Source organism: Chiloscyllium plagiosum, unplaced genomic scaffold (genome assembly GCF_037043375.1).
Source record: "Chiloscyllium plagiosum isolate Xiang-an unplaced genomic scaffold, Cpla_swu_hap1 HiC_scaffold_2, whole genome shotgun sequence".
NCBI classification, from domain to species: Eukaryota; Metazoa; Chordata; class Chondrichthyes; order Orectolobiformes; family Hemiscylliidae; genus Chiloscyllium; species Chiloscyllium plagiosum.
The window spans coordinates 159,399,898-159,413,197 of NW_028270140.1; the positions used below are offsets into that span (position 1 = coordinate 159,399,898).

Here is a 13,300-nt window from a genome sequence, read left to right on the forward strand (position 1 = left end):
ATCAGAGCTGAAAATGTGTTGCTGGAAAAGCGCAGCAGATCAGGCAGCATCCAAGGAGCAGGAGAATCAACGTTTCAGGCATGAGCCCTTCTTCAGGAATGAGGAAAGTGTGCCAAGCAGGCTAAGATAAAAGGTAGGGAGGAGGGACTTGGGGGAGGGGCGTTGGGAATGTGATAGGCGGAAAGAGGTCAAGGTGAGGGTGATAGTCCAGAGTGGGGGTGGGGGTGGAGAGGTCAGGAAGAAGATTGCAGGTTAGGAAGGTGGTGCTGAGTTCGAGGGTTGGGACTGAGACAAGGTGGGGGGAGGGGAAATGAGGAAACTGGAGAAATCTGAGTTCATCCCTTCAGAGAACACCTCTGGGAGACCCGGACCAACCAACCCAACCACCTCGTGGCTCAACACTTCAACTCCTCCTCCCACTCCACCAAGGACATGCAGGTCCTTGGACTCTTCCATCGCCAGACCATAGCAACATGACGGCTGGAGGAAGAGCGCCTCATCTTCCGCCTAGGAATCCTCCAATCACAAGGGATGAACTCAGATTTCTCCAGTTTCCTCATTTCCCTTTCTCCCACCTTGTCTCAGTCCCAACCCTCGAACTCAGCACTGCCTTCCTAACCTGCAATCTTCTTCCTGACCTCTCCGCCCCCACCCCCCACTCCGGCCTATCACCCTCACCTTAACCTCCTTCCACCTATTGCATTTCCAACGTCCCTCCCCCAAGTCCTTCCTCCCTACCTTTTATCTTAGCCTGCTTGGCACTTTTTCCTCATTCCTGAAGAAGGGCTCATGCCCGAAACGTCGATTCTCCTGTTCCTTGGATGCTACCTGACCTGCTGCGCTTTTCCATTAACACATTTTCAGCTAAGATTAGCTCTTCCTCTCCTAGATCTCCTATACATCAGCACAATTGGAAGTGCCTTTGTCCATGCCACCCCTAGTTCCTCACAACATTTTGTCAATTTAAAATTTTTTTTAGGGTAACAATTTTCTCTTTCCACTGCCCCACCACTCGCTGGGTTGTAGGCACAGTGTTGTCTCATGTTTATTCCCAATAATCACTGATCTGCTGTAGGGCATTATTGACAAATAGTGTCCCATTGTTGCTACTGAGCCTTTCAGGGATGCCCCATCTCGGGATTATTTCAGTTAGCAGAGCCTTGACTACTGCACTGGCATCCTGTTTAGATGTGGGGAACGCTTCCACCCATTTGGAAAACATATCAACTATTACCAGACAATACTTTTTCCCTTCGCTGGGTGTTGGTTCAATAAAATCCATCTGCAAATGTTCAGAGGGCTCTGGGTTGGGGGTGAGCTGCCTGACTCATTTGTATTCCCCTGCCCACATTATTATTGGCACAGATAACACATCTAGGAGAAAGTGAGGACTGCAGATGTTGGAGATCAGAGCTGAAAATGTGTTGCTGGAAAAGCGCAGCAGGTCAGGCAGCATGCAAGGAGCAGGAGAATCGACGTTTCGGGCATGAGCCCTTCTTCAGGATGAGGAAAGTGTGCCAAGCAGGCTAAGATAAAAGGTAGAGAGGAGGGACTTGGGGAGGGGTGTTGAAAATGCGATAGGTGGAAGGAGGTTAAGGTGAGGGTGATAAGGTGAGGGTGATAGTCCGGAGTGGGGGTGGGGGCGGAGAGAACAGGAAGAAGATTGCAGGTTAGGAAGGTGTGCTGAGTGCGAGGGTTGGGACTGAGACAAGGGGGGAGGAGAAAGTGAGGTCTGCAGATGCTGGAGATCAAAGTTGAAACTTTATTGCTGGAACAGCACAGCAGGTCAGGCAGCATCCAGGGAACAGGAGATTCGACGTTTCGGGCACAGGCCCTTCCTGAAGAAGGGCCTGTGCCCGAAACGTCGAATCTCCTGTTCCCTGGATGCTGCCTGACCTGCTGTGCTGTTCCAGCAATAAAGTTTCAACAAGGGGGGAGGGGAAATGAGGAAACTGGAGAAGTCTGAGTTCATCCCTTGTGGTTGGAGGGTTCCTAGGCGGAAGATGAGGCGCTCTTCCTCCAGCCGTCGTGTTGCTATGGTCTGACGATGGAGGAGTCCAAGGACCTGCATGTCTTGGTGGAGTGGGAGGGGGAGTTGAAGTGTTGAGCCATGGGGTGTTTGGGTTGGTTGGTCCGGGTGTCCCAGAGGTGTTCTCTGAAATGTTCCGCAAGTAGGCGGCCTGTCTCCCCAATATAGAGGAGGCCACATTGGGTGCAGCAGATGCAGTAAATGATGTCTGTGGAGGTGCAGATAACACATCGTTCACAATACTTCTGGGAGTAATGAGTAAATCCCTTAGTGTACCAGTGTGCTGAAATACTGTCATACATCCTCCCTTTTAACACATGGTCCTTACCGTGTGTCAGTTTGGCATAGAATGGAAATAATGATTGTGGTAGACCATTGGGGCCACACCATACTCCTTCCCTCATCATCCGTTGTGGGGAGATCGCAAGCAGGCCCTGGATGCCTTTCCGTCTTGGAGTGGCCATTGTCATTTTGGGCTTCTTGCTTCAGATGGTTGCAATTTGCTATTGGTTATCCAGCAGACTCTGAGGCGGCGCCACTGACTTGGAACCTTCGCCAGCGGATCTCGTAGGAGGGCTGTAGGTCTTGGAGGGCAGTCATCAAGGTCAGGATCTGGAACAGACTTAAGACTATGTACAGCTTCGTTAGGTTGTTTTCCGCGCACGTCTACATGTGCGCTGGTGTTTGTACGTGTATTTGATCTATCCTTTACCTGAGATTTCCTTTCCCTGATAGTCCCACCTTCCCCAGAACCGGTCCCAATGTCCCACAAATCTGAACCCCTCCCTCCTACACCATCCCTCAAACCACGTGTTCATCCTGCCTATTCTTTCATTTCTACACTGGCTAGCATGTGGCACTGGTAGCAATCCCGAGATCATTACCTTTGAGGTCATCCTCTTTAACTTCTCTCCTAGCTCCCTGAATTATGCTTTCAGGACCTCATCTCGTTTTTTTACTTATATCACTGGTGTCAATTTGCACCATGACAGCTGGCTGTTCACCCTCCCCTTTTAGAATGCTCTGCAGCCGTTCGGTGATGTCCCTGACCTGAGCACATGAGAGGCAACATACCATCCGGGAGTCTTATTTTTGCCTATCGACTTCCCTTACAATTGAATCCCCTATGACTATGGCCCCACGAGTCTTTTTCCTGCCCCTCTGAACAGCAGTGCCCTCCACGGTGCCATGATCATGGCAACCGCTGCCCTCCCCTGGTGAGCCATTTCCCCAACATTATCCAAAATGGTACACACTGCCTTCCTACTCTTTCTCTGCCTTTTGGTCACCCATTCCCTGTCTCCCTCAGCAATTCTAATCTGCGGTGTGACCAATTCACTAAACGCGCTATCCATGACCTCCTCAGCATCGTGGATGCTCCTCAGTAAGTCCATCCGCAGTTCCAGAGCCGTCTTGCAGTCAAGCAAGAGCTGCAGCTGGACACACTTCATGCAAGTGTAAGATCCAGGAACGTCAGCCACTTCCCTGAGCTCCCACATCAGGCAAGAGGCACATGCCACGGGTCTGAGGTCTCCTGCCATTGTAAGTCTTAGCTTTATATCAACTAATTGACTAACTAATTAAATATTGGTCTGGAGGGTTTTAGGTATGAGGAGAGATTGGATGAACATGAATTGTTTTCATGAAAAGAGGGAGGCTGGGGGGTGTGAACTGATAGTGGTCTACAAAATTATAGAGACTTCTTTGGCTAAAGGATATCATGATGGCTCAGTGGTTAGCATTGCTGCCTCACAGCACCAGGGACCCGGGTTCGATTCCAGTCTCGGGCAACTGTCTTTGTGGAGTTTGCATATTCTCCCCGTGTCTGCGTGGGTTTTCTCCGGGTGCTGTGGTTTCCTCCCGCAGTCCAAAGATGTGCAGGTCAGGTGAATTGGCCATGCTAAATTGCCCATGTGTCAGGGGTAAATGTAGGGGAATTGCTCTTTGGAGGGTTGGTGTGGACTTGTTGGGCCGAAGGGCCTGTTTCCATACTGTAGGTAATCTAATCATATATCGGGTAGATAGTCAGAGACTTTTACTCAGGGTTGAAAGGTCAACTATATGGAGGCAAATGTTCAAGATAAGGGGGGAGAGGTTAGGGGAGAAATGAGGGAAATTGTTTCATACAAGAGGGTAGTGGGTGCCTGGAACGCACTGCCAGTGAAGGTTGTGGAAGCAGGTATTTAAGGCAATCATAAACATGAATGAGAGATGAACAGGGAGATTTAAACCATTTATGGGCAATGGGTGGTGGTTCTAAATAAGGATTAGGAATAGGTGCAGTCTTGGTTGGCGGAGGGGCTTGTTCCTTTGCTATATTATTCTTTGCTTTTTATTCACTGATATCCTTTAGCAAAAGTAGTCTACTGTCCTTACCTGGACTAGTCTTCATTTGACTCTCAGCTGAATTGTACCATAAATCGTCTAGATATTAGTTTTGTGGAGTTTCATGGAGGATTTCCCTCAACGTGCTCTACCATAGTACTCACATAATTTATACTGCTTACCGAATTATGACTGCAGCATATATCTGTGGCTGTTGAGCACTCACCAGCAGTAAAAACACTAGCCACTGTCAGAACCATCTGGGATGTTTGGCACTGGCTTTAACACCATCTTTATAGACCTGTGCATCAGGTCTTTAGTAACTGGCCACGAGAAATCCTTGTCAGCAAATGTAGTATGAGGGAAACAAGGAAGAAAACCTTTTGAAAAAAAAAATATGTTTAAGTGGGCGGCACGGTGGCACAGTGGTTAGCACTGCTGCCTCACAGCGCCAGAGACCTGGGTTCAATTCCCGACTCAGGCGACTGACTGTGTGGAGTTTGCACATTCTCCCCGTGTCTGCGTGGGTTTCCTCCGGGTGCTCCGGTTTCCTCCCACAGTCCAAAAATGTGCGGGTCAGGTGAATTGGCCGTGCTAAATTGCCTGTAGTGTTAGGTTAAAAGGGGTAAATGTAGGGGTATGGGTGGGTTGCGCTTCGGCGGGTCGGTGTGGACTTGTTGGGCCGAAGGGCCTGTTTCCACACTGTAAGTAATCTAATCTAATCTAATCTTCTGAGTGCACATAGGTGGAATGAATGACACTTCATTAGAAATAGAATCACACATTCATAAATGTATTGCCACTTTACATCATCGCCTGTCTGATCAACTGACACTATAACTACAACTACAAAAATCAAGCTACACAGGTTACCTGTCCTTAGGACCATGTCATGGTTGAATTCTGTGTAAGGAAAGTGTACTATTTCCCTAACTATCAGGATAGCCTAATATCTTGTTATTGTTCAGGAATAACTGTAGCCCAACCCCCCGACCAACTTAGAAGGACAGCCACGACTGCAAGTGACTATATATTCCTGATTAATCTCTGTGCACCTCCCAGCTGACTTACTTATAAATCCCCCGTCCAGTTGTATTGGACCTGTAGAACTAATCATGGCCACTACCTGAACTGTAATTGTACAAAATGTCTAACTTTGACCACCATTACCATGTGATCAATCCTATCCCAAACCCCTGGACTAATATTGGTCAATGACCTTGATTAGTGAGCCAGTACACCCTGAAGGATGACTGTTCCTTTGACTTGACTGAGGACTGCACGACTTAGATTTTGAGACATGGCCGTTTGATTGATGCAGTATGTTGGCATGTAACACATGTTGCAGGTATGACACTGGCATAGCACAATTGGCATAACACCTTATTGGCATAGCATGTCCACCTCCTTCACTGATCACTGCTGCCAACATGACAAGCTGCCTGATTTTGTGTCTGTTGTAGGATACAAGACTATAAGTTACATTACGTTGAAAGTACTAAATGATACGGCAGTGTGCAAAAAGGTAAGCCAAGCAAGGCAGCAATGATGTGAGCATCCAAGAACGTGCAGAGTGAGCTCTAAAAGACTAAGTTAAGAGTCCTAAGATGTATCCTGTTCCGATGCATGAGATGTGTCTGTCCATGTGTGCAAAGCAGCCTATCAGCTGCATTACAATTGCAGTTTCCTCCCTAAGGGCACTGTGTGTTAACCTATGGCATGTGAACTGCAGCGGTTCAGGAAGTGCAGCTTACCATCACCAAAGGCAACTAGGGAAGGACAAGAAATGCAAGCAAATGAATGACATCCATGTCCCAAAAGTGAGAAAAAGTAAAGTGCTATTTCACTCCAAAGTGCAGCATTGAAGTGGTGAACTGTATTGCACATTAGTCCAAAATGTGCCATGATGACGTGATGAGGTTATATTTATGTGGATCAGAGGTGCAGGTGGATGCTGCTCATAGAGCTTATTTGAGATATTAGGGACTGCTGGCCAAAATGGTGGACAGGAGGAGCAAGTGGTGGCTTGGAGCCTCCAGGAATTCACTCTGATTTTCATGTCTGGAATTGTCTTTATTTAGTTGCTCTCCATCATGAGAGAGAATAGCAAAAGGCAGATTAATGAGTTAAAGTTAGAGATATAAATGCAGCAAATTGGCCTCATGCCAAGCAAAACTCATCTCACTGTTTCCATGATGGAAAATATAAGTTTCTTTTCTGCTGAGAATTTAGTTTATCCAATCTTACCATATTTTCCCAACTAACTCACCATTGCCAGTATCCTTCAGGGGCTGGAAGAATTCAGAAACTCAAGGTGGTCGACTTTGAAGTGGCTTCAAAAGCCACTTGGTTATACCAAAACCACTGCAGTACATTGAATCAGATGAGCTGCAGCAAGTTTACTGAACAATGCAGCTCACTTGCACCATACTAAGTATAAAACAATAAGACATGGGAGTGGAAGTTAGGCCATTTGGCCCATCGAGTCCACTCTGCCATTTAATCATGGCCAATGGGCATTTCAACTACACTTACCCGCACTCTCCCCGTATCCCTTAATTCCTTGCGAGATCAAGAATTTATCAATCTCTGCCTTGAAGACATTTAATTTCTCATCCTCCACTGCTCTCTGTGGCAATGAATTCCACAGGCCCACTATTCTCTGGCTGAAGAAATGTCTCCTCATTTTTGTTCTAAATTTACCCCGTCTAATTCTAAGGCTGTGCCCACAGGTGCTAGTCTTCCCGCCTAACGGAAACAACTTCCCAGCATCCACCCTTTCTAAGCCATACATCATCTTGTAAGTTTCTATTAGATCTCCCCTCAACCTTCTAAACTCTAAAGAATACAATCCCAGGATCCTCAGCCGATCATTATATGTTAGGCCTACCATTCCGGGGACCATCCATGTGAATCTCTGTTGGACATGCTCCAGTGCCAGTGTGTGCTTCCTGAGGTGTGGGGCCCAAAATTGGATACAGTATTCTAAATGGTGCCTACTACAGCTTTATAAAGTCTCATTAGCACATTACTGATTTTTTTATGAGAACTAATACAAACATAGAGAATGCTGGAGAAACCCAGCAGATTTGACAGCTTCTGTGGAGAAGAATAGAATTAATACCTTGAGTCCAGTTTGATTATTCTTCAGAAATCCTCAAAATTCTAGTAATTACAGTAAAGTCCCCATTATCTGATACCCAGTTATCTGCAATTCTCATGCAATCGGCAGTCTGCAGGAATAGGTCTTCTCACTTTAGGAATTGATCTTTTGGTTACCTCTCTGCATCTCTCTCTCGAGTACTTACGAGTGGTCTTGGCTACAATGAGCAGGTTCATGTAACTGGCATCCACCATTCTCCATGCGTGCTGGATACCAAATAGTTTACTGTACTTGGAAGTCCAGAACTAACTGGTATTACTGCTAGACTATGAATCCAGGAATTCAGCTAATATTCTAGGGATGCAGGTTTAAATCTTGCCATTACAGAATTTAAATTTGAATTCAATAAAGAATCTGGAATTAAGGGTCTAATGATGACCATTGTTGATTGTTGGAAAAGCCCATCTGGTTTACTAATGTACTTTGAGGAAAGGAATCTATGTCCTTACCTGGTCTGGCCTACATGTGACTCCAAACCCACAGCAATGTGTTGATTGGTTGATTTATTTATTGTCACGTATACCGAAGTACAGTGAAAAATTCTGTTTATGAGCAACGCACCCAGATCATAGTAAGCAAGGATGTACACATCAAAAAGACTTAGACAGAGGCATACAGTTTATATTGCACAGGACATGCACTAGGTGACATCAACATTAGCCAGATTGGCATTATTTGAGGCAAAAGTGTCCATTCATCAGTCTAATAATAACTGGGAAGAATCTGTTCCTGAACCTGCTGGTGCGTGTATTCAGGCTTCTGTATCTTCTCCCTGTGTAACTCTTAACTGCCCTCTGGGCAATTAGGGATGGGCAATAAATGCTGGCCTAGTCAGAGAAGCCCATATCCCATAAGTAAATAGGCAAAAACGGAGGAATTGCTATTTGTAATGAGTGCTGATTGGTGGGACTGTGGTTGGAATTCAAACCAAGGGATTCCATATTTTCACACTGCATAAATTGTCATTTCTTTTGAATTTTGATTTGCTTGGGTTTCAGTCCTGATTTGTGCAAGATGAAAATTTATGACTTTATATCTCTTTTTAACACCTATGCAAGAGCAATTGGATTGGCCATTAAATATTGGCCTTGCCAGTGACATTCATATCCTAAGAGGGAAAAAGGAGAAACCAGGTGGTGTATTTGTTTTTCGGTATTAAGGGTGATTTTGACAGAGGAGAGAGAGGTGTAATAAAACTTGATTTTAGACAATGCATATCATGGTTTTTGTATTCTTTAATACTTTTTAGAGCTGTGCATTCAAGAAGAAGAGTACACTTACTGCACAAATAATAACACTGGAAAGATATGTGAGCCAAGCTGTGAGAACCAGATCTACAAACAGATGCCCTGCACGGAAGTATGTGAAGAAGGCTGCATATGCAAGCCAGGGTATGTAGTCATAATTTGAGATAAATGAATGGGTAATCATTAGTTTAAATTTTAACTTTTCCAGAAAGCTTTTTATGATGAGCAAAACATTACCATAAACAGAAATTAAAGATGTCAATTCTCAAGAAAGAGGGTAGAAGAGATTTACTCAGTTTTATTATTTATATAAAGTATTTGGATGTGAATAGAGGGGGTTTAGTTAGTAAGTTTACAGATGACACCAAAATTGGTAGTCTATTGGACAGCAAAAAAGATAAACTCAGGTTACAACAGGATATTGATCAGGTTGGTCAGTGGGCTGAGGAGTGGCAGATGGAGTTCAATTTAAATAAATGCGAGGTGCTGCATTTTGGTAGGGCAAATCATGGCAGGACTTATGCACTTAATGATTAGGTCCTAGGGAGTATTGCCAAACAAAGAGACCTTGGAGTGCAGATTCATAGTTTCTTGAAAGTGGAGTGAGGTAGACAGAATAGTGAAGAAGGCATTTGATACCCTTGTCTTTATTGGTTAGTACATTGGGACCTTATGGAGGTTTATAAAATCATGAGAGTAATGGATAGGTTAAATAGACAAGGTCTTTTCCCTGAGGTAGGGGGAGTCCAGAAGTTGAGGACATAGATTTAGGGTGAGAGGGGAAAGATTTAAAAGGGATCTAAGGGGCAAAGTTTTCATGCAAAAGGTGGTACGTGTTTGGAATGAGCTGCCAGAGGAAGTTGTACAATTTTACAACATTTAAAAGGTATGATGTGGCAGAGCCGGGGTTGGACTGGGGTGGACAAAGTTAAAAATCCCACAACACCAGGTTATAATCCAACAGGTTTATTTGGAAGCACTAGCTTTCAGAGTGCCTTCCTTCATCAGGTGATTGTGGAGTATAAGATCATACAACACAGAATTTATAGCAAAATATTACAGTGTCATACAGTGATATATTGAACAAACCTGGATAGTTAAGTCTTTCATCTTTTAGAATGGGTTGCAGGTTTCAGTTCATTAATATGTAAATCCCAGAACTTCTTTTAAGTCACCTTCTTGAGATAATTTATGGTTGAAAACCTTGAGTTCTTAAGTAGGAAAAATAGAAAGGGCAGAACACTATTTAAATGTTGATAGATTAGGAAATGTTGATGTGCAAAAGGACTTGAATGTCCTTGTATACCAGTCACTGAAAGCAAGCATGCAGGTTAAATTAAGAATGTAGCAAAAAAGGACTAAAAAGATAATAAATACAGAGAAAATAAAACTATGAGTGCAAACTAGTGAGGAAAAGCGAACTGACAGTAAGAGTTTCTTTAAATGTATAAAAAGAAAGAGAACATAAGCCCCTTAGAAAATAATTCTGGCAAGATAGTTACAGGAACAAGGGAAATGGCAGAGGAGTTAAACAGATATGTTTAATCAGTATTTGTATTGCAAGATATTTTGAACATTCCATTAACACTAGAGTATAGAAGAGGAATTAACTATCATCACCATCACTGGAGAAGTGGTATTAGACAAATGAATGGGGCAAAATGTGGCTTAGTGGCTGAGTGTTTTGCTTCTTCACAACACCACCTGAGTTTGATTCCAGCCTCAGGCGATTGTGTGTGGAGTTTGCACATTCTTCCTATCAACATGAGTTTACTCCAGGTGCTCCAGTTTCCTCCCACTTACCAAAGATGTGCAGGTTAGGTGGATTGGCCATGCTAAATTATCATTGGTGTCCAAGGATTTGCTGGCTAGGTGGATTGGCCATGGGAATGCAGGGTTACCGAGATAGGGTTGGGTATGGATGGGAAGCTCCTTGGAGGGTTGGTATAGACTAGATCTGCTCCCAGGAGGACCAGTTCCAAAAACGTACAACCCAGATGGCCTCCTTCTTCAAGGACCGCAATTTCACGTGGTCGACGATGCCCTCTACCGCATCTCTTCCACTTCCCGCTCCTCCGCCCTTGAGCCCCGCCCACTCCAACCGCCACCAGGACAGAATCCCACTGGTCCTCACCTACCACCCCACCAATCTCCATGTACAGCGCATCATCTGCCGTCATTTCCGCCACCTCCAAACGGACCCCACCACCAAGGATATATTTCCCTCCCCTCCCCTATCAGCATTCCGTAAAGACAACTCCCTCCGTGACTCCCTCGTCAGATCCACACCCCCCACCAACCCAACCTCCACTCCCGGCACCTTCCCCTGCAACCGCAGGAGGTGCAAGACTTGCGCCCACACCTCCCCCCTCACCTCCCTCCAAGGCCCCAAAGGAAACTTCCATATCCGCCACAGATTCACCTGCACCTCCACACACATCATCTATTGCATCCTCTGCACCCAATGTGGCCTCCTCTATATTGGGGAGACAGGCTGCCTACTTGCGGAGCGTTTCAGAGAACACCTCTGGGACATCCGGACCAACCAACCCAACCACCCTGTGGCTCAACACTTTAACTCCCCCTCCCACTCCACCAAGGATTTGCAGGTCTTTGGACTCCTCCATCGCCAGACCATAACAACACGACGGTTGGAGGAAGAGTGCCTCATCTTCCGCCTAGGAACCCTCCAACCACAAGGGATGAACTCGGATTTCACCAGTTTCCTCATTTCCCCTCCCCACACCTTGTCTCAGTCAAATCCATCGAATTCAGCACCGCCTTCCTAACCTGCAATCTTCTTCCTGACCTCTCCGCCCCCACCCCAGTCTGACCTATCACCCTCACCTTGACCTCTTTCCACCTATCACATTTCCGAACCCCTCCCCCTTCCGAACCCCTCCCTACCTTTTATCTTAGCCTGCTGAACAAACCTTCCTCATTCCTGAAGAAGGGTTTATGCCCGAAACGTCGATTCTCCTGTTCCCTGGATGCAGCCTGACCTGCTGCGCTTTTCCAGCAACACATTTTCAGCTCTGATCTCCTTCATCTGCAGACCTCACTTTCTCCTCAAAGATTTCAACCTACTGCGAATCCTCTTACAAGGATGCCTTCCTTGAAGAAGCTCTCTTCCTCCCTCTACAAAGATTTCAGTGAGTCCCTCTCTCACTGCACCCCCCAGGTCATCTCCTCTGCACAGAAGCTCTTCAGCCACATTCTCAAACAGACTCGCTACCACAGCCATATCTCCTTCCTCAGCACCTGCCTACGGAACCGACTTATCCCGCACGGACTCCGGACTACGTTCCGACCAACAAAACTTGGACCCAACCAGGACATCCAGTACCTATAACAAATCCGAAGCCTCCAGCAACAGACCTCCCTCCGGATCCTCCGCTCCACGCTTGCAGCCATGCGCCGCTACCTACATTCCCTGCAACTCGACCTACCCCAGCTCAGGACAACACTCTCACAGACCTGCAAAGGACCTCTACTGTTCTTCATCCACTGAAGGATCCATAAACTAAACAAACAGTTCTTCCTGGCCATATCGGAAATCAAAGACAGTAAGTACCAAAAACTTTCACGTACTTACCCCCACACTCTGGGTTCCTCAACTGTTCCAGAATCTTCCATCGGCCTCCGAAATCAGTCTGGCGCCATTACACACGCGGCCGCTACATCGCCCGCGGCAATAGCCGCCGCCGCCGATGACGTCATTTCCGCCCCCACCGACCTCGCAGCCTCCGCGATCGCCGCCCAGACAACCGCCTCCACGATCGCCATGAAGACAATCGCCGACAGATTCACGACCTCCGCGGCTATGGGGAATAACTCTGTCTCTGTGGTCGCCACAGCCACTTCCGCCCCCAGTGACGTTACTAACCTACACGACCACAATGCTGCATGTGTCTCCGCCCCCACACTGATCTCCACGCCTAACCCTGCCCCCCCGCCGAGTTCCGTCACCACGCCTAACCCCGCCCCCATGACGATCTCCATCACCACGCCTAACCCCACCCCTTCGCCGATCTCCGACTGCATGTCTAACCCCGCCCCCACGCCTATATCCGTCACCACGTCTAACCCCGCCCCTTCGCCGATCGCCATCACCACGCCCAACCCCGCCCCCACGCCGATCTCCGTCCCCGCCCCCAGGCCTAACCCCACCCCCACACCAGGTCCTAGCTCCCAGCCCTGCCGTGTTTTCACCATCCCTCCAGACCTACCCCTCTCTGAGGATGAAGGATCAGTCCTCAGCAGAGGCCTCACCTTCATTCCCCTACGCTCTCGGATTAATTAGTTCAACACACAGCGTGACATCGAACAATTCTTCCGCCACCTTCGCCTCCGCGCCTACTTCTTCAACCAAGACTCTCGCCCACCCTCTGACGACCCCTTCTCATGCGTCCAACACACCCCATCCACCTGGACACCCCGTGCTGGCCTCCTACCTGCCCTCGATCTCTTCATAGCCAACTGCCGTCGCGATATTAACCGCCATCTGAACTCCCCCACCCCTCTCACCCACTCCAA

At 46.9% G+C, this 13,300-nt stretch overlaps 1 protein-coding gene across 1 annotated transcript in view; it reads left to right on the plus strand.

Annotated features, from left to right (window-relative positions):
* LOC122539512 (uncharacterized) overlaps positions 1-13,300 on the plus strand; it is a 230,757-nt gene that overhangs the window by 12,991 nt on the left and 204,466 nt on the right. The window contains exon 5 of the mRNA XM_087994168.1: positions 8,767-8,908. Coding sequence (XP_087850294.1) covers positions 8,767-8,908 — 142 coding nt within the window. The remainder of the gene's footprint in view (positions 1-8,766; positions 8,909-13,300) is intronic.